This window comes from Anopheles maculipalpis, chromosome 3RL, assembly GCF_943734695.1.
Source record: "Anopheles maculipalpis chromosome 3RL, idAnoMacuDA_375_x, whole genome shotgun sequence".
NCBI lineage: Eukaryota > Metazoa > Arthropoda > Insecta > Diptera > Culicidae > Anopheles > Anopheles maculipalpis.
The window spans coordinates 6,152,709-6,172,767 of NC_064872.1; the positions used below are offsets into that span (position 1 = coordinate 6,152,709).

Consider the following 20,059-nt stretch of genomic DNA (forward strand, 5'->3'; position numbering starts at 1 on the left):
GCCCTTTCACGATGGGCGTCTGCCTGTGCAAGGACAAGGTCGAGGAAAGCTTCGTCGATGATAGTAGCCGGGATTCGTACGCACCGAACGGAAGCGACACAGGCCGGTTGGCTGGTAGTGGCGGTGGAGCAGGTGGCAGCGGAGGTGGCGGAAGTGGTGTTGTCAGTGGTGGGGGGCCGGGTGGTCAGAATGGACATCATCACATCCGGCACTACTCCCGATCCGACCGGCAAGTTTCACTCTCCGACACGGTAGACGCGCTGGTCAAGGAAACGCTCGAAATCATCGGCTCAATTGTGGACAAGTAAGTGTGTTTTGTCTCGTAAAAAAGAAGGGTGTGGGGGGGGGGGACCTTCAAAAGGGCCAGTTTGCTGAGCTCCATAAATGAGTATAATTATCGAATGATTGTGCGACCCTTCAAACGTGAAGCTGGACCCCGGGGTGGTCAGATCGACGATTCCTTTTCTCTTTTTTTGTCGAGCCTTTTGCTCGATCGATTCATCCATCCGTTCGACCACGTTGTCGTAGCCACGTAGAGAATCGTGAATTTAAGCAATTCCATGTAGAGAAACCGGAGTGTTGGGCGGTCAATGCGTAGCGATTACTCACGCCACGCACCTCTCTTATCCGGACACCGATGTGACCTTTGGTCCTTCTAGTGGTGCTGCTGTGTTTGGGGCGGAAATGAATCGATCTGTGTGGCTTGCTTCTATAGTGTTTAATTTACGCTTGCTGCTGTTTTGCTAGGGCTTAGAGGGCCGTTTAGTCACTGCCTGAGGCTTTTTTCCGTTGAGGCTTAAGGGTGACAGGCGGTTTGTCCTTCGAACAAGTGTGACGTTACCTCAACACCACTGAGGTAACGAAACATGTATCCGGCGTCCGGTTAACGTACGATAAAAGCTGCACCACCTACATATATGGTTCAATGGAAGGCATTTTAGATTCTTTCATCGGCAATTCACATGACACATGAAGCCGATCTTCACATGTCAAGACCGTTTCTCGAGTAACATATAGACCGTGTTCCAACTACTGGATATCAATAGGTCTAGCAAACCACTTAGCAGTTCCTTAAAAACCCTGATAGTTTTCCGCCCGCTCTATTTAACCAGGAATTCAAGCTCTAGATAATCTTTCTTACACTAGTTCCTTCCAATATGCAATCAAGTGTTTCGACCCAGGCCTGCTTGTATGGGATGACTATTTTCGATCGAAATCTTGATGCACTACCGCTTAGTATTTAATTCTCAATGGCTGTACTGTAGCAATTATATGCAAATTCTTTGTTACTTAAGTCACATATTTTTAAGCCAGAGATGAATCATCGATTGAAAAAAGAATCAATGAAGCAGCAAGATAGCACACATGAATCAACTCCCTCCGACGACTGTGCGAAGCAGTCAAATTACAATAAAATGTACGATCACTATTCAGAGTTCATCCTAAACGCCAATTAATCAACATCGATAAGTGCACATTGTTCACGGTTGCTTTAGTCGCAATCATCGCCCTAGTTTGGAATAAGACTCATCGGACCAATAGAGAAATTTTGAGGAGTTGAAAAGACGAACGAAAGACAAGTCACATGTGTCTTTTTCTTCACACATCAAAATAGTTTTCCGCAATGATTAGCATTTTTAATGGACATACATTGCCAAAGTTTAGTCTGGCGAGTTTCCCGCCATCGCTGCACTAAATTCACATCACCATCCCATCATCATCATCAGCATATGCTCCACTAGGGTACGAGATATCTAAGGGACAATTATGATTTCTTCTATTGTCTGTCTTCTCCGGCAGATTTAGCTCAACATTAAGACACACCATTTGGCCCTTATTGTCCGCTTTTATTCGCCAAGCTTTCCATTGAATAAACCGCACTGCGAAACTCATTTTCTTCGCCCCTTTTTGTGAACACGTCATACTGATGATCTCACAACTTCAGGCGAATAAATTCGTCATTCGTTTACTGTTTGCAAGCGTTCTTTTGAGCTTATGGAAGGAATGAAGACGATTTCATCATTGCCAATCGGCAACTTCATCACCGAGGAAGGAACACACTCGTGGTTCAATAATCCACCATTTTGCGTCTTACACTTTCGCCTGGACGTACGCACTTGGTTTCTTGAATGTAACACAAGAATGACCTGAGAGTGAGTGCAGGCAGGAAATAGGAACAGGTGTGGTGCGACGACGATAAGCAAATTAGGTGCTCGAAGGAAGAAAATCGCCACGAATATGGAGCAGGCACGCGAACACGCGTATCGCATTACGAAATGGTAGCGAAACTTCCCTTCTGCTACGTGTGGAGAACGTACGGGCGGTCCTACTTTTAATCCTAATTAATTTTCACACGGAACCTTTTTACGAAGATTTTTCTTCTCTTACATTTACACACACACACATTGGTTACGCGAAAACTTGTGGACGAAGGTAGAATGTTGACTTTGTGTAGTGGAGTAACTTGGTGGTGATGTGTTCATTACATTAACAAACCGTTGTAATTAGAAGGAAATTAAAGGAACAGTTTACTTTTTGGAACGATTGAATAGGTGTACAAAGAATGCGAATGTACGAGTTAATGTACCACATTTACAATTTTTAAATTGTTTATCATTTTTAAATTACTTTAAACACAACCCTTTGATAACGCCGATACCGCTACGCGATGTACGCCTAACACGGTGCTCAATATTATACCCCGTTTGAGTACAACCCTTGACAAACTCCTACCTCTCCTCTCCGTACTCAATAATGATCATTTACATACTTACTTTACTAACTGGCTTTAGGAGATCTTATGAAATTAGAATCTTGGTGCTATTGGGTTGCCCCCGCAATTTTCAATACCGGCTCTGAGGATCCAAATTATTGACAGGTTTTGTCAGGTGACGTTCACATGACAGGCGAGTCTAAATTCGCAACAGATCACGGCTCTCGTTATGGAATTCTCCGATCCCATCTTTTGTTACAAATGTCACACCTCAGTTGTCTGCTGTGCTGACTTTTGCGCCATGTACTGTACAGGTTTAATCGAAGGTAGAGTAGACATCCACGAGGACCTTCACCGTCTAAAAAAACTCATCGAAGAGGTCCTGTTCAAGGGTCCTCTCCTGTAAAGAGATTTTAAACAATGTTCATCCTCCTTTATGTACCTGTTACACATTGTATATTGTCATTTTAACAAGTCAATTCTTCTGTCTTTCGTCTTCAAAATCTACCGCATGGGGGAGATTTATTCAGTGATCAATGTCCTGTACAATATTAGATAATGATTTCACTTTCTACAGTTAAATTCGAGGCCTAGAAGCGTCCAATCTTTTAAATTCTAGCAACCAGAATAGAATAACCTTAGATTCGTCACAGAATGGTTGATCTTATCTCTCCTTAAGGTGGCATTAAACTCCTCTAATCCATATCACCACTCGCGTTTGCGTTGCTTTGTTCGTATAGATACCGGTTCGATCATGACGCAGCCGGGATTGCCTACTGGCGCACCGCACCACGTTAGTCACCTGTTTTGCCGCACACCATTTCGCTGATAACGCGTTGGTGGTGCGCGCAACTACCAGGGTAAGCCGAAATGCTGAACTTCAAAAAGCTGCCAAGCGAAACGTGCCGTTTTTAATGCTCAAAAATCGTGCTTTTTTTTTGTGTTACACATGTGCTCTTTTTTGTACGATTGTTTCTGATTTTGGACACTCCGCATCACCAAACGTGTTGGAAATGTGACAACACACAATAATTAGAGGGTGTCATTACATTATGTCTAGGATAGGTGAGATTCGTTACTAAAAACGAGCCATATAATCTTATAAAAAGTATTTCCAAGTCTCCTCCAAAGTTTCAATCCTCGATCACAGATGAATCGGTAATGTAATAAGATAATGCAATGGAATTTGTTAACATTCGTTGTCGTTCATCGCGTATCACGCATAGTGCTAGTAAAAAAACATGAAAACCAACCCCCGACCACCCTAATACGGGGTGGGAAAAGCTATCGTGGGAAAGCATCAACAGCACACAAAACACAGCACACCTCTTGGTACAGCAAAACAAACGACTGCATGATGCGGTGCAGGGTTGTTTTTAAAGCAAAAGGCGTGCATGCATGCCAATCACGCTGGCATCAACCAGGGAATTCATGTCAGATTTTGGAGCGTGGTGCGCTCAGAGGGGAATGATTACATTGCTCCGCAGTTGGAGAAAGAAGAAAAGTATGGGATGACCGAAGTGGTGGCGCCCGTCGTTGTTGACCCTGGGCGTTTCAGGACTGTGTATTGATTCAACACTTGAGTTGCCTGCACAGCACTGCAAGAAGGCAGTACACAATCCCTGCCTCCAAGGACGTTCGTCTTACGGTAGTAGGATGCTTCAAAAGCAAGTGGGGATGTCTTTTACTTTCCTTTGCATTGATGAATAATTGAACTTTTGAATGTCAGTAACAGGATCAGTCTTAGGTTTAATTTCAGGATGTCTGATCCTGGCCCTGAGAATAGAGAGACCTGTCGTTTTGTTTTGGATCCTCTTGACATGCGAGTCCTTGACGATGTTCTAACGAGCAATGCGTATTGTAGGCGCTACCAACATTCGGCAAGCTATCACCGAACAACTTGACGAAAAGCGCAGCACATAAGAACTCATTTAGGTATCCTGGGGTGGATGTCAGATTCGACATTAAGACCAGTCAGTGCTAGTAGGAGAAACAACGATATTTAAAGGTCCTGGCAGTCGTCTTATAGCCGCAAAAATGAACTTTCTTAACTATTGCTTCTGGAGGACAATGTAAAATGTTTAAGTCCTCCAAAAATTTATTCCATGTTTTGATATGCTGCTCTAGCCACAAAACCAATTAGAATCTCATATACCTCTTCTGCTCCTTTCATACAGTGAACCAGAAACACCCAGCTCGATGGTGATGCTGCACGACATAACGGACAAACCGTCCGGTTGGATACAGCTTGTTAAATCGTTAATCCGTGTGATACCACTCGATAACCCGATGGGCCCCAGTGTCATAACGCTCCTGCTCGACGACAGTCCACTTCCATCGAAAGAGTCCGTACTGGAGGTGGCCGATATGATAACGCGATCGATACGGCGCACACCAAAGCGTGAGCGTAACATGTGCATCATATTGGGCTTCCTTGCGGAACGGCTTGCAGGGCCGTGCAGTATATCTGCCCTGTCGGAGGTAACTCTGGGCTATCTGCTAGGGAATCTGGTAAGTTTACATCAACTTACGACATTAACGATCCTGATTGGTGGTCCTATAAACTGACGTCTATTTCAGGACGAAGGAATTCATCCGGATGTGATGCTATTTTCGCTAATTGCGCTAGAGAAATTTGCACAAACCAGTGAAAACAAGGGCACTATTAGGGTAAGTTGTTGAATTCTTTTCGCCAAATAAAAAAAGACCTAAAATACAAATTCTTAATGTTCCTTCATTGCAGAGAAAATTAGCACTCTATCCGGACAATCCTCTGCTGCGGCTCGAGAGACACATCACGAGCAATGATTACACGCTGCGTCAAGTCGGGTTCTGTGCTCAGTGGTGCTTAGATAACTATTGTAAGTAATTGTTCCTACAATAGTCCGACAACCAACTAACACACTTTCACCCCCCTGTCTCCCATCTATAGTCCTTATTGAAGGTCGGCAATACTCGTACGAGGTAGCGGATGTCAGTAACGTAAATGTGATGCTCAACACGCGTGACGTCAGCGAGTACCTGAAAATCTCGGCCGACGGGCTAACGGCACGATGCGATGCGTACTCGTTCGAAAGTGTCCGGTGTACGTATCAGGTCAATGCCGGGTGTTGGTACTACGAGGTGCTGATCATGACACCGGGCGTTATGCAGATTGGGTGGGCAACGAAGGATTCCAATTTTCTTAGCCACGAAGGTTACGGTATCGGGGACGATGCGTACTCGATCGCGTTCGACGGCTGTCGGAAGCTGATCTGGCATAAGGCGAAACCGATGCAGCACAATCTGAACGTGTGGACGGGTGGATCGATACTGGGCTGTCTGTTGGATCTTGATGCACGGGAAGTCGTGTTCAGTTTAGACGGGTTCGAAGGTGAGGTGTTGAAACAACTGTTCGAATCGGGTAGTGCCATCGAAGGATTCTTTGCGGCAGCTTCGTTCATGTCATTCCAGCAGTGTCGCTTCAACTTTGGTTCAACGCCGTTCGTTTATCCGCCCAAAAATCGAACGTTTAAGAGCTTTAATGGTCATGCGGTGCTGAGCGAACAGGACAAGGTATAATGCAGGATTGCCATTCTTGAATATGCAGTAAATCTGTAACTTGTTTCTTTATCCCTTCCCAACAGATCGTTTTACCGCGCCATCTCTTCCTGGAGCAGTTACGAAAGCTGAGTGTCCGTGAGGACTCATGTACCCTTTGCTTTGACATGAAAGCAACGATACGTATCGAACCTTGCCAGCATCGAGGATTCTGCACGAACTGTGCTGCCTTGCTGCAATTCTGTCCCATGTGCAGAGCAGAAATTCTTAGCACAGTGCACGAAGAGTCCACACCCGAAATCACTAGTCCGGGACATTCGGAACCGAATGAAGCGGACGACACAACTACCAACACTCCGGAAGAACAGAAACAATAAGCCTCTCAAATGGCAGGGTCCCAATTTCGTTTGGTATTAAATTTTAAATGTGTTGTACTGCTTTGCTTTGCCCACTTTTTCCGATAATTCGGTCTCTCCAGCGCAGTGGTGCAGTGGCAGAAATATGTGATAGCTTGAGTAGGAATGAAAACGAATCGATGCATCCCACAGATAGAGTGAATGATAATAGAGGTGACGTGTGATAGAGGAGTGTTTGAGCAGGAGTAGCGATAGCGAATGAATAGCTTCAGGCCTACAAAAGGAAACTCTAGGCCGTGCACTAGGCTAGTAAAAGCCATTACTTTGTGTTGTGTTGTAGGTATGTTAAATATGGGACTGTAGGAAAGTAAAAATCGAGTGGACGAGAAGCGGATGTACTTACGTACTAAGCATAGTCAGTTGAAATCTTTCTTCTTGTTTGTATTATATTTCACACTAATTGCCATCACCAAACCTCCTGCCACCAAGCTGGGTGAGTTGTGTGAGTTCACCCCTTCGGTCGATGTATCTCGCCGTCTTCCGATGGTTTGCGTTGGTTGAGTTTAAGAAACTTTGCATCGCAAATCGCGCTATCGAGGATAATTCGCTAGTAGAATTGTAAAATTGCGTTATATTTTTAACTGCTGCTCCAGGTACTAAGTATTAGGGGTTTTCCACTAGTTGCGTGAAATGTTCAAGTTCTTTTATTTTGATTTTTTAACACACACACACACACACACACACACACACACACACACACACACGCATTAAACGTATCGAAGACAATACAGTAGAAAGAAGAGCTATTTAACCATGTGGAACAATCAAAAAGTTGCGGCTTATACTGCTAATAAGAGCCTAAATGAGCAGTTATTGAGAGCAGGAGAAACGAACTCGTTAGTGTACACGCTAGTAGTAGAGAAACTCGGTCTATTCCATTCAGTGAAACAGCTAGGACCCTTTCAACAGTGAAACTCCCCCAGAATTGTTCTTCATATGGTCCGTTTTTGTGGCCATGGTTTTGTTTCGTGCTTTCAAATACATTTCCATACTTTCCCGTTTCGTTCCGATTGAAAGCTGTAACCGTTTTTAACCATCGGACATAAGCACATTTTGTAACACACCACCAGAAGGCACAACTTACGTCCATTTAGTACAGGTACACAACAGCACACAAAAGCAAGGGAACTAGATGAATCGTAGCAAATGACTTCAAAGAAAGTTGACCCCGCAATAAGAGAATTAGCAAAGAATAAATTAAAAATGGGTTTATCTGTAGTTGCAGATAGAAACATAAAAACAAAAAGTGTATATACAATAGAGTAACAAACGAATATGACTGATATATTTTTGTACACGCGCAAATGAATGAAGATATAGTGTATATATAGTGAAGATATAGGAGATCAGAATATGTGTATGAAAACTTTCTATTAAAAACGGATGTAGGTTCAGCTAGACCCATGGGGCGTGGCGTGTATGTAAACATGAACTTAACTGTGTGGGAATTATAATGGATTGAAAAATTTCTTGTTATTTAAAGTAAACCAAGGTTGTTTGATGATTTTTTTCTTTTTTCAAATATCACATGACTCACCAGGAAGTTGTAAAGGCAAAGCGTGGGGGAACAAGGATTCATCCTAGCAGTAGAAACAATAAGACCCATTTGCAGGTAAGTTTGCATCGTGGTTGTTAAAAGCCTTGGAGAGTTCTCAGTTCATCTGGCATGACATGTTGGTCCTAGTAATTGTTACCTGCCTGGTAAATTTTACTGATTTGGCATGACTTTAAGTCTCACAGTATATAGGAATATAAACTGTTACGATCACAATGGATATAATAGAGAATTCCTCACACTAATTCTCTCAACGGAACACCATTTCAAATCAACTCCATCAGACGTAAGACGTTCCATCTGAATCTGCGCCGGTTTTCCGACAGCCCGTACAGCTGTCAGCTGTCAGACAAACAGCGCTTTTTTCCAACTGTCACTTTTTTCCTGACAGCGTAGCCTACCCCAATTGTGCGCGTTCCGTGAGCAAAAAGGCAGTAAACGTACAACGCATCCCTTTTTGCGTTCGTGATAAACCGTGAGCTCTCGTGAGCTGTTTTCACCCGCGTGAACGGATTACATACCACACCGGACGGTAAACGGTCAAGGTGTGTCCCGTGATTTGGCTGGCACATACGCAAAACCAGTTAAACAACGAGCAAACCGGTGCTACCATCGGTGTGATACTGCTGCTGCTGGCAACATACAATCCGAACGATACTTCTAGACCGAACCGAGTTCCCACAGTGAAGGGATTGTTTGTGTGGATTGTGGTTCCGTTGTAGGCGATCGAAAGGATACGTGTCCCGGAACCTTGTGGTCTTCCCGTGCTGTTCGTCTTACGAACCAGCAACCAGCAAGTACCGCGAAAGCACGCCTTCCTCTGACGGACACTTGTACGCGGGACCAAAGGAAGAAGACACTTGCACTGTTAACCAAAGCTAGCAACAGCAGCAGCAAACACGGCGACATATTAGCAAACTTCTTCTAATTCTCAGCAACGAAACGACGAAGAGCAATCGAAAGTCGCAAGAAAACGGCAGCGTCACACAGCCGTTGAGGCCATCATAGCGGGCAAGAGACACGGGTCCAGCGAGAAGCAGAGCGGCGGTGTAGAAAATCAATCACGATCGAACGTACCGGAGACCGTCCGGACAGGCGGAAAGTGTGTGCGAAAAGCATAATTTACTGCAAAAACAGCGGCCAAAGAACGATGCTTGTGTGTGGATGAAACGCTGTCCGTCCGTCGTCCACAAGTGTGCCATTACTAATGTGCGTCGGTGTATGTGTGCTGCTATCTATGTGCATGTGCGTACGTGTGTGTGTAAAATCGCGTTTTAGTTTTGTTTTTGTTTAGCAATAGAGTGTGGCGCGCGCGTCTCTGTGGTCGGTTCCCTTTGCGATCGACTGTCCCTCTCAAGGTGGTGCTGCTGTGCGCTGATATCGGGGGTCAAACTTAACGACTGTACGGTTTAACGGCCAGAAGGGTAATTACAACAAAAACAAGGCAAACCACCGGACTAACAGAAGGAATTATCATCATGTGTGCACCGCTACTAAGGCACGACCACTAAAACCAACCAAACTCACGACGGATCCGAATGAGTTGCGGCCTTCTTCGCTGCCAAAGCTTGTCCTGTTTGTTCCGGCAGACGGTTGCAACGGAAAAGCACAACACCCGGAAGCGAAGACGCAAAAAGGCATAGGAGAAAGCACAACCCTGGTGGTAGCACTGCTGCGGTGAAGGGAGAAAAGCGGAAACAGAAAGCTGTAAGTTTGCTTCAATGTTTGGAGTGATGGGATCGGTTTAATGTGAATCTTCCCGTAATCCATCACTCGGAATAGCCCCATAACCCCTTGCTAGGCGTTAAAAGATCCCACTAGAATTTGTCCACTTCTAACTACTCTACCGGCATTTGCAATCAATCCAGTGTGTGGCGTATTTTTTGCCTCTTACGACAAGGATTCAATCTAGCTCGTGTCCTTCCGAATCAATTAACGACTATACCCTTGATTCCAAATCTAGTCAGTTTGGTTAGTAGGCAAAACACTTTCTTCCCTTGGCCACATGCAAGTGTATATTGGCCGTTAATTACAAGTATCCCTACAACCAACACACAACTCGATGGCGCTAGTTTGTCTAGAAACTTTTCTGCTAAACTTTATTCAATAAAAATACAACTTTTATATTGTACAAGGCAACGCTCAGAGAGTTTGTTTAACCGCTACAGCATGCAAATAATTCGATACATTTCCAAATCGATTTAAAATTGTAGGGTTTCGATTAGTGAGTGTGGCGTCATTTACAAAGTCGGGTATAGTAATAAAACTGGCAAGCATTTTAGGATGCTTCGTTTTACGACCTGATGTTATCACCAGTCGTTGTAAAGTGATTTTCTAGACAAGCTATCGTTAATAAGGGCGTCCGGTGGTAGGGAGACATTGGCATCGGTTTTCAGCGTGGTTCAAGTCCCATCCGGACCGTTCCTCCGTAGTGTGAGGACTTGATTATCCAACTACGTGGTCGCCCTTTCCTTTTTGACGTAGAATTATTATACCAAACCAATCCAAGTCGCGAAAGGGTCTCTCATGATTAAGGGTCAGAGGGTTTCGCATTTGGAAGCAACCTGTGTTTGCACATGGCAGTGCCGTAATAAGTTAAGATGTCGCTGTAAATTTTTCAGCAAATGCCGATATCTGTGGCCCATAAAGGGGTTTATAGAGTAGCAGCCTGTTGATACATTTATACAATGGAATGATAGTTACGTCCAACACTGTAGAGCTCTTATTTTTGTTCGTCCGTCTGCACCAACACCCTGATTGTTTCTGATTTGCCCAGTAAAAAAAAAGGGAACCAAACTAAATTTAACGATAACCAACCTGAATCGAAACGGGAAGAACAAGAGAACCGCCACCACGTACCGGCAAGTCTCGAAAAGCGGTTTATTTGCCGTGCCGCGGTACCATAGCGACCGAAAAATATTGCCCCCCGTATCCCTCGTCGTTTGTTGTTGCTTAGTTTCCTCGGCCCAGCCTGCTGCGAAAACGATTGATTCACCTTTACGTCTCATGTGTGAGCGATTGGATTTTCCCAGCCCTCTATGTGTGGCCTGGAATGTGTGTGTGTGTGTGTGTGCAAAGAGGGACCCGAACGGCAGTAACACGAATTTTCCTGCTTGATGCAAATGTGAATCCACACCAAGTGCATGTGCAAGTGGAAACTTGCGTTCACCTGCGGGTTCTCGCTTGTATGACTCACAACACAACCCCGCGTACAACAATCGATATCCAAGAAACGTGCGTATAAAACGTGTGTGTTTGTTTGTGTATTTGTTTTTGTATACTTACTCATCAAAAATTGTAAGTAGATCTTGCGAATAAAAAAAAAAAATTAAAGATAAGTACGGTACCTAATAGTCTATATAGGACCGTTTAAAAAAAACCCCTTCCGATTGCAATTCATCATAGAACAATTTTATACCATTTTTTCTCTTTTTGTAGGAACACTCTTTAAACGCAGAATCGCACTTGGTAGAATGAATGAGTTACGGCAAAATAGGTCACGCGGCAGAAGTGTTTCATTCACAATGTCCGGCATTTTGAGAGGTCATCCGTGCATTGATTCATGCAAGATGGCGTGTCCTTGTGACATTTATACGTCCGGCAATAGCAACGGAAAACAGAAAAGAAAAAAAAAACGCATCCCAAGCGAAATCAGACCAACCAACTCGAAGACAGATGTGTGCCGGAAAAGAAAACCCCGTGTATTTAACAAGGATAGGCACATAAAGGCACATCCATCGTGTACCGGTGACGAGTCATCGATAGCAATAAGGATAATCCTTCACTTCCCACACACAGGCGAAGTTCCTTCCGAAAGCATATAAAGAATGCTTAGGAATAATGGCAAAAGCTCAATCCATCTTTGCGCGCTTCGCAATTCATTTAAATCTCCGTCATTCAGCATCGATGAATAAGTGGTCACCGCATGATGATGCGAACATATTAAATCCGTACGCGAATATGGTTTGGCGCGCGGTACACGCAAGCAATTTAAAAATAATCTATTTTAAATTATTTAACAATGACCAACCAGGCCCGGTCCGGGGAGCGGTGGCTACTTCCCACCGCCAATTGTCTCGGTACAGAGTGAGCGCGATGTGGTTTGTCTTGTATCGCTATCACTACACTTCCTGAGGCATTTTTTCCCTGTCACACTATTTTTAGGTGATAAAGTAAAATACTGCGCTACCTTTTATATGTGTGTGTGTGTGTGATTTGCAACGGGGAGAATGGGGAATTTTAATTAAATTGTGTGCAAACAACATGGTTGAAGCTTTTGGCCGGCTTTGTTCCGTGTGTCTCTCCGCCCTTCACACCATTGTCCCTTGCGATGGTTCCCTTTCACAGTTTTACATGTTTCCGTTCATGCAAAAGTGACGACAAACAATATTTGGTGCGCGCCACATACGTGCCCCGTTGGCCGGTGGTAGGGAACTGATGCGACTAAACTAGCTTTGACCTTTCGATCGACTGCTCGAAAGGTTCGATTTTTAATATTCCCCCGGTTTAGTTAATAGATTGAAAAAGTGTACAGGGTAAGGACGCTTTCTTGCTTATCAAATCATAAATCAATCGATCAAAAAGGCATCCGGATCTGATCGGATGTTTTGAAGAAGAATTGAGTCAGATTGTTAGTAGTCGGCAATGACTCAAAGTACAAGATCATTGGCTAAGATAGTTAACAGGATCTTTAAATTTCAGTAGGATACGAAAACTCTTTTAAAGCCGTAGAGATCAGCCTTTTCCTCTCATGGGAGGACCTCGCTGGAGGTTTTTTTGGTACTGCTTTATCCAAAAAATTCGCTCGGTTGGCTCATTTAAAGAGAATCCTCATCTTGGCGAAAGAAAATTCTTCGTTAAATTACATATTTTGCCCCCTTATTTGCCCCATTATTAGACGTTGTATAGATTCTCGTCTATAAAGAGACCTTGTCGTTAAAGCGGCATCTCACCAACTCTTTCGCGACTTATGCCTCCAGCGGTCTAGATTCATAACTGCTCGCGAATAAAGCCGATAGTAAATATAAGGTGATTTGGCCATAGCTACTCCAAATTAACTGACATTTGATTCGATCGGTAGGACACAATACAACATAAAATTAAGCCAAGCTTACTCTCGATGTTGTGGTGCCATCTAATAAGAAATAAAAGCCAGCTGTATTCATTAATTATCTCATACTATAACTGCACCAAAAGTGCGCAATTTTTGTCCACTACTGTGTAACCTCGATATTTCTCTTATCGACTGGGTATCGAATTCGTTCCCACATTGTTTTGGTGGCGGATTTTATATTTCATTTAGTGTGCCGCCGGTTAATGCCGTCCAATCCTCCAGGAGTAGTAGCAGCAGAACACACACCCGATGTGGCCGGTATGCAGGTCCCGATGTGGCCGATTAAACGCTTTTAGAAGCATTAGGAAAAAACAAGATATCGGGACCTTACATGAGATCATTTCTATTTTTATTCGACTCGACCTACGTGTGAGCGTATGAAGAGTGGCGTGAAGACGGCAAGGAATTGAAAGTTGCATGTGTTTGTAATTATGTTTTTTTTAAATGTGTTTAAATCCCTTGTTTATTATCGTTATCTAATTGTCTTCTTTCACACTTCCCTTTTTTTTACAGAGCGTAAGCGTAAATTGGTTAGCAATTTAATTGTTAGTGGATAAAGGGTTGCAACGAGCATAAGATAAGCGAAGAAGGGTGAGTAAAAATTGCATTTTTTGCGTAAAAAAGACTTCTTGTTAAGAATTTTTATGGTGAAATTACAGAATCGGAAGAAACCTCACACCCGTAGCATACAGAAAAAGAGAGACCAATTCGTCCACGGCAGCAAAGATGGGTGCCTTCCTGGAAAGACCGATGACTTCCAAGCACAATGAGCATGGGGAAGGCAATGGCCTCCGGTACGGGGTCGGTTCTATGCAGGGTTGGCGGTGCGAAATGGAGGACGCCTACCACGCCAAAACCGGACTCGGCGAAAGTCTGGAAGATTGGAACTATTTTGCCGTGTTCGATGGACACGCAGGGGACAATGTGGCGAAACATTGTGCGGCCAATCTGCTGCAGCGTATCATTACCACCACCGAGTTTGGCAACAATGAAATTACGAAGGGCATTCACACCGGGTTCCTGCAGCTGGACGAATCGATGCGCGATCTGCCGGAGCTTGCCACGGGCGTAGACAAATCGGGCACAACGGCAGTCTGTGCGTTCATTTCCCGCCAGCAGCTGTACGTAGCGAACTGTGGAGATTCGCGTGCCGTACTCTGCCAGAATGGACAGCCAATCTTTTCCACCCAGGACCACAAACCGATCTTACCGGGTGAGAAAGAGCGCATACTGAATGCGGGCGGTTCGGTGATGGTGCAGCGTGTGAACGGCAGTTTGGCCGTTAGCCGAGCGCTTGGTGATTTTACGTACAAAAATGTGAAGAACCTTGGCCAGTGCGAACAGTTAGTATCGCCCGAGCCAGAAATCTTTTGCCGCGATCGGGAACCGGCGGACGAATTTCTGGTGCTCGCCTGTGACGGTGTGTGGGACGTGATGAGCAACGAGGAGCTGTGCCAGTTCGTACACAATCGGCTCCAGTTATCGGACAGTTTGGTGGACGTGGCGAATCAGGTGATCGACACGTGTCTGCATAAGGGCAGTCGGGACAATATGTGTATCATTATTATTGCTTTCCCGGGTGCGCCCACCGTCTCGGAGGAGGCGCAAAAGCGTGAGGAAGCGCTGGAAGCACATTTGCGCACCCGCATCGAGGAGATACTGAAGACGATGGATCCGGTCGACTATGGTATGCTGTTGAAGAAGTTGGCGAACGAGGACATTCCCGATTTACCTCCGGGTGGTGGACTACACGCCAAGTGTTCTTATGTTTCGAAAGTGTTTCAAGAGTTACATCCAAAGTTGGCCGAAACGTGCGAAGTTGGGAAATATTAGGTGCGGACGGAAAAGGCAAGCAAAACAAAAAGTAAGAAGAATCAAGCAAGAGTACGGACATCGCTGACATATATTGTCGTACATGGCATCCACCTTCCTAAACAGAACAGACACACACAAACAGGACAGAGACACAAACACACGAGAAAGGCAGAGGAAAATTGATTGTAGTAGTAGCAGTAGAAAGTAGTTTCGGCAGTAGTAGTAGTAGCTAATAAGGCTGTGTTCATTGTTGCTGTTTTAGAAGGCCGCCTCACAACAGGAGATGCACACAACCGGATCAGTTTGTCTTCTAAGAAATTCAATACAAATGGGTGCCAAGGATGAAATTATTAACAAACAAAAAACACACACGAAAAAGAAAGAACCAAGATCGAGAAGAAGAAAACACATTTATATACACATACAAACGCAATGCTCGTATTGTACAGAAAGTTCGGTTTTTGCACAACTATTATCGCAATGATGTTTCCAGGTGTTACAGAGCAGAGATTCCACAGACAGACACAGACACAGCTAGGGGGAAAGAGGATTCTTAAGGTGCAAGAGAAGGCTCGCGGAACGAAAAGCGGGGAGGGAAAATCACCGCAGAAGATCTATGTTAAGTCCTTTATATGTTTTATCATGTATTAATATTATTGAACTTAATTTTTAAGTGTAAGGAACACTACGTTTAGCCGCTAGTTAAAGTGTATTACGAAAGGATGCTTCTTTTTTTAAATATCAACAATTTTCTTCTGTGTTTGTTTCCCTGGTGTACCTTTTTTTCTTGTTCGTTTTTTATTTACACTATTAAGCGATATAATGCGAGGTTTAGAAAGTTAAAGAAAGTAAGTTTGTTAAAGTGTTTGTTAGGATGATGATAGGAAGTGCTAAGCAAAAAAAGCAAAAGCTCATAAATAGGAAAGTAAACAAAGAAGAAGAGACATATGTGTGAAAGAAGTAGAAATGTGACAGAAAAGGAAACCTTCACCAAACAAACAAACACACACACACACACACACATTAAATATAATGTTTAAAGATAATGTAAAAGTCCGCTAAACAAAACTAAACAACAACAACAGAAAAAGACATGTTATTGTAAAGAGAAAAAGAAAAGAGAGAATATAAGGAAATGGTAACGGGTTGCTAGAAAGTTAAAAAGAAAAAGCAAAAAAGGAAAAAAACAGAAGCACGAGCAAGTAAAGAGAGAAAAACAAAAGCACACGTGCCGCAACATAAATATTCCGTTTTTTTTTGTTTTGATGTTTGAAAGAGCGAGTGTGTGTGAAAGCGTAAAAATGTGTTTTGTACCATCTGATATGCTTGTACGCGCTGGGAAGGAAGGATTAAATAAGGGTGTATGTATGTGTGCGATCACAGTCAAAGGCAACGCTGAAATACATTCCCTTTTTTACGTGAATCTACATTATATTTTCGTTAATACACAAAAACCCTGAGGATTTTGGGACATTTTTGGGGATTCACAGAGATGAGATTTGATTATCGGTTCCCTTCGTGTTAGCCAACTGGCGCCACTACCAACCAAACTATTCTGGGCACTCGAAGATTGACACACGCATAGGTCAATCAGCGCCGACGTAAATACGTTAATAATAATGAGCTGTAAAAAAACATAAAAAAACCTGCCCCCCAAAACGACAGCACATAACTATAAATGTCTTATAATTTGAGTGACTTCGAGAAGCAACGTTTCGTTTTGTTCTGTTTTTGTCTGTATCGTCTAAGATACTATGGTGCATGTTTCGATAAGTTCGCTATATAAGCTAAACACACACACACATTATCTGTATAAAGTTAGTGATAATAAATCATCCACTCCGACTCTCCGTTTTTAAGTAATGTTAAGATTAGAGTGAAGCAAAAAAAGAAAGCGAGCTCTATTCAAATATATAGAAACCAACTGTTACGGAAGGAATGGATGCTGTCCTATATGTCTTATCTAGATCATGTACAAAATAGCGCAAAGGAAGAAAAAAATATCAAAAAATTATTACCATCCTCCAAATCCCCAAAAATCTTCCAAAAGTTTTCTTCTTCCTTTAGTGGGTTTTTGGCGACAGATGCGAGATCGATGCTTGTTTATGTACAACACAAAAAATGGCCAAATTCCCATAGGAAACTCAGAAAAAAGGAAAATCTGTAAAAGTACGTTTGCTCTGTATATCTGTATGTGTGTGTATGTAAGTGTGCATCGGTTCGCTTTGCAAAAACAAAAAACCCTTGTAAAATGTGCATAGCCGTTAGTACGTTACAACCTCACCTTAGCAAGAGAAAAGAGAAGCAGAAATCATTCCACTTTTTGCATACAATAGAGGAATGTATTGTAAAAAAACCCGAAATGCATTTGCTGCACATCTAGAAAAGAAAAGGCGATCGTAAAGTGATGCTGATTGCATAGATTTAGGCGCATTGCAGCTGGAATTGGCGCCAAACACCACCTTAAACATCTTAAAAGCTACTTAAGAAAAAGCGCATTCTTTCATCTGTTCTATACACACATGCAATTCATGTTTGGTGCGCCTTTCCTCCTAGTTGTTGTGTATTAGTATCCCTCGCTCCTTATCTCCAGAAATTCCGATTTGAAAAAAAAAGTGAGAGCACGAAAGAGGATTAGTACCGGAAAAGGGCCAAACATGCATTGCAATAAAAGAAAAAAAACCATACTCACCACACACACACACACATCATTTATTCATCTGGATCCGATTATCAAGTCGCGCGATCTCTGGGATTCGAAAGATATATTTTTGTGTACGTAAACTATCACAGCAACAGCAAAAAAAAAAAAACTAAACGCGCGCGTGCGGCGAATTCCGTGTTCCAAAAACACGCAAGGGACATATATAAATATAGATATATTAATCGTGTGATCCTTTTTTTCCCGCGAAAACAAAAGGAAGAACCTGCTGGGTCGTTGTATCTTGTAGAGCCAGCCGGCCAGCCAGACCGAAGGAGTCACAAGCATCACACACTGTAAATGGAAAAGAAACAAAACCAGAAAATAGAGTTGGTGTTTTATTGCTAGAAAGACCGTTTGAAATACACAACCCGGTTTGTCTGAATTTAGTTTGTTGCCAAAAATCCGAAAAACCTTCTCCCAGTACGTATCTTGTTCTGAGATAACTGAGTTGATTGGTACAACTGCTCCAGCCATGAGGTGTTAAGTATACGTTTATGTTTATCCAAGCGAATGATAAATATATACCAAATAGCTCTTGTTATCACCTGTCCATGACGCTTGCGGGAAAGGAAAATGAAAGTGAAAACCCCTCAATTTCTTGACGCAGTGAAAGCTATCGGATGTATAAAAGCAATTGTGAGATAAGCGATTGCATTAGTGACAAAGAATGATCGCCAAACGATTACCGTTTTTAGTGCTCGTAAGCATCGTCTGTTTCCTCGGTGTAAGTTGGTGTGACAGGGATAGTAATCAACTTGCTAAAGAGCAGCTTAGTAAACCTTCTGACCTGGATGCAGCGTTCTACGTGACGACAGATTTCATCCTACGCCTTAACATTCTCATCAAGCATCTGGCACTGTACTCACTGGATGATGCACTCGACGCACGGCAAACGATTCTGCATGCCGGTGAGATGTGGAATCACACGCAAAAATCGTTGGAAGATCTTGTCCTACATTCCCGATCAGCGATCGATGTGCTTCCGGATGGTAATTTAACAAACACCTACCTACACGCGGCCCTGGATGCGGTTCGAACGGAAAGGAGACACTTTATGACACGAGTGGCATTTTTCTATCCTCCAATGGCTACTGAGATCGACGTGATGGCGTTTATCGATCGTACGTATCAAGATGGCGGGATGGTGACGACGAATCCTGACATAATACTCCTAATGCACTCAAGCGTACACCGACTGTCGAAAATATCGGAGGGACTATTGAGTGCACTTGGAGCCGTCGTGTCCAACAGCGATAATCGACAGGCAAGAGCCAACCCAACGCAAGCTTCCGTCGATTTGTTCAATGAAGGGTTCTACCGTACCATCGTAGACACTCAGTTAAACTTTCAAACGCAAGCGAATCGACTATTGAGACGCGTCCGTGCACAACTTGCCACCATAACGCTAACCTCCGAGCTGGGTCTATATTTAACCAACTATACCGGGCTTATTACAATGTTCAAAACGAACGTTACAACCCATTTGAACCTGACCAGTGCCAACGTGATGACGGCGATGACCCTTAACCGCACAACGATCGATCTGCAGCTTAGTACCGGCATTACCAACCTGCTAGCCTCGGTTGCAGCATCCACCAGCCATGCGTATCTTGAGGTGTGCTTAAACCGTTACGTCTTCCCGTACTACGCCCAATCGCTTGCCGTTGCAAAGCTTCTTTACTGTGGTGAACCGGAGTTACGTATGCTAGAATATTTAGTTACAGTGGCCATACCGATCCTTGAGCGTGCCGCCATATCGGACAGCAGTGCAGTGAAGATCAGTGTGATCTGTTCAACGGGCTCAACTGATTGTATGACTAATGTAAGTAAATCAATCCAACTAGAGAATGATTCTTCGGGAAAGATCGCCTAATTTTTGGTACGTATTTGCAGTATTACAACTCACTAGCGGATCAGTTTATGGGGGCCCAAACACGGTTGACGAGTTACGTGGAGTTTATCAATCAGGAGCTGTTGGGACTAGAGCAGAGGGTGTACGTTTGCACCAACTCCACCGTGCTCGATGTGGCGAACTATGTAACCGTGATAGCTACCCAATTTGCCACCTGTTTAGAAACGGGAACAGTGTAATTAGGCGTTGTAAAGTGTTTTTAGTGCTATAAGAAGTAAATGTTATACTTTTCTATTTATTTAAACGATATTATTAACGAATCACAAAAAAATCACCCGAAGGTATCAACAC

The 20,059-nt window shown here is 43.4% G+C and overlaps 4 protein-coding genes across 4 annotated transcripts in view; 3 read left to right on the forward strand and 1 right to left on the reverse strand.

Annotated features, from left to right (window-relative positions):
- Nucleotides 1–15,170, forward strand: part of LOC126564888 (protein phosphatase 1B) — a 205,229-nt gene extending 190,059 nt beyond the window's left edge. Inside the window, exon 2 of the mRNA XM_050222011.1 lies at nucleotides 14,040–15,170. Within this exon, the coding sequence (XP_050077968.1) occupies nucleotides 14,064–15,170 (1,107 nt within the window). The 5' untranslated portion in view covers nucleotides 14,040–14,063. The remainder of the gene's footprint in view (nucleotides 1–14,039) is intronic.
- Nucleotides 1–20,059, reverse strand: part of LOC126565068 (alpha-tocopherol transfer protein-like) — a 174,457-nt gene that overhangs the window by 80,410 nt on the left and 73,988 nt on the right. The gene's annotated exons all lie outside the window — the stretch shown is intronic.
- On the forward strand, nucleotides 12–6,630 carry LOC126560347 (RING finger and SPRY domain-containing protein 1-like). The gene is made up of 6 exons (XM_050216310.1): nucleotides 12–304; nucleotides 4,891–5,224; nucleotides 5,294–5,383; nucleotides 5,457–5,574; nucleotides 5,646–6,268; nucleotides 6,340–6,630. The coding sequence occupies exons 1-6, from the start codon at nucleotides 12–14 to the stop codon at nucleotides 6,628–6,630; spliced, it is 1,749 nt and encodes a 582-aa protein (XP_050072267.1).
- LOC126560349 (uncharacterized) lies at nucleotides 18,524–19,947 on the forward strand. Its single transcript, XM_050216311.1, has 2 exons — nucleotides 18,524–19,678; nucleotides 19,750–19,947. The coding sequence occupies exons 1-2, from the start codon at nucleotides 18,524–18,526 to the stop codon at nucleotides 19,945–19,947; spliced, it is 1,353 nt and encodes a 450-aa protein (XP_050072268.1).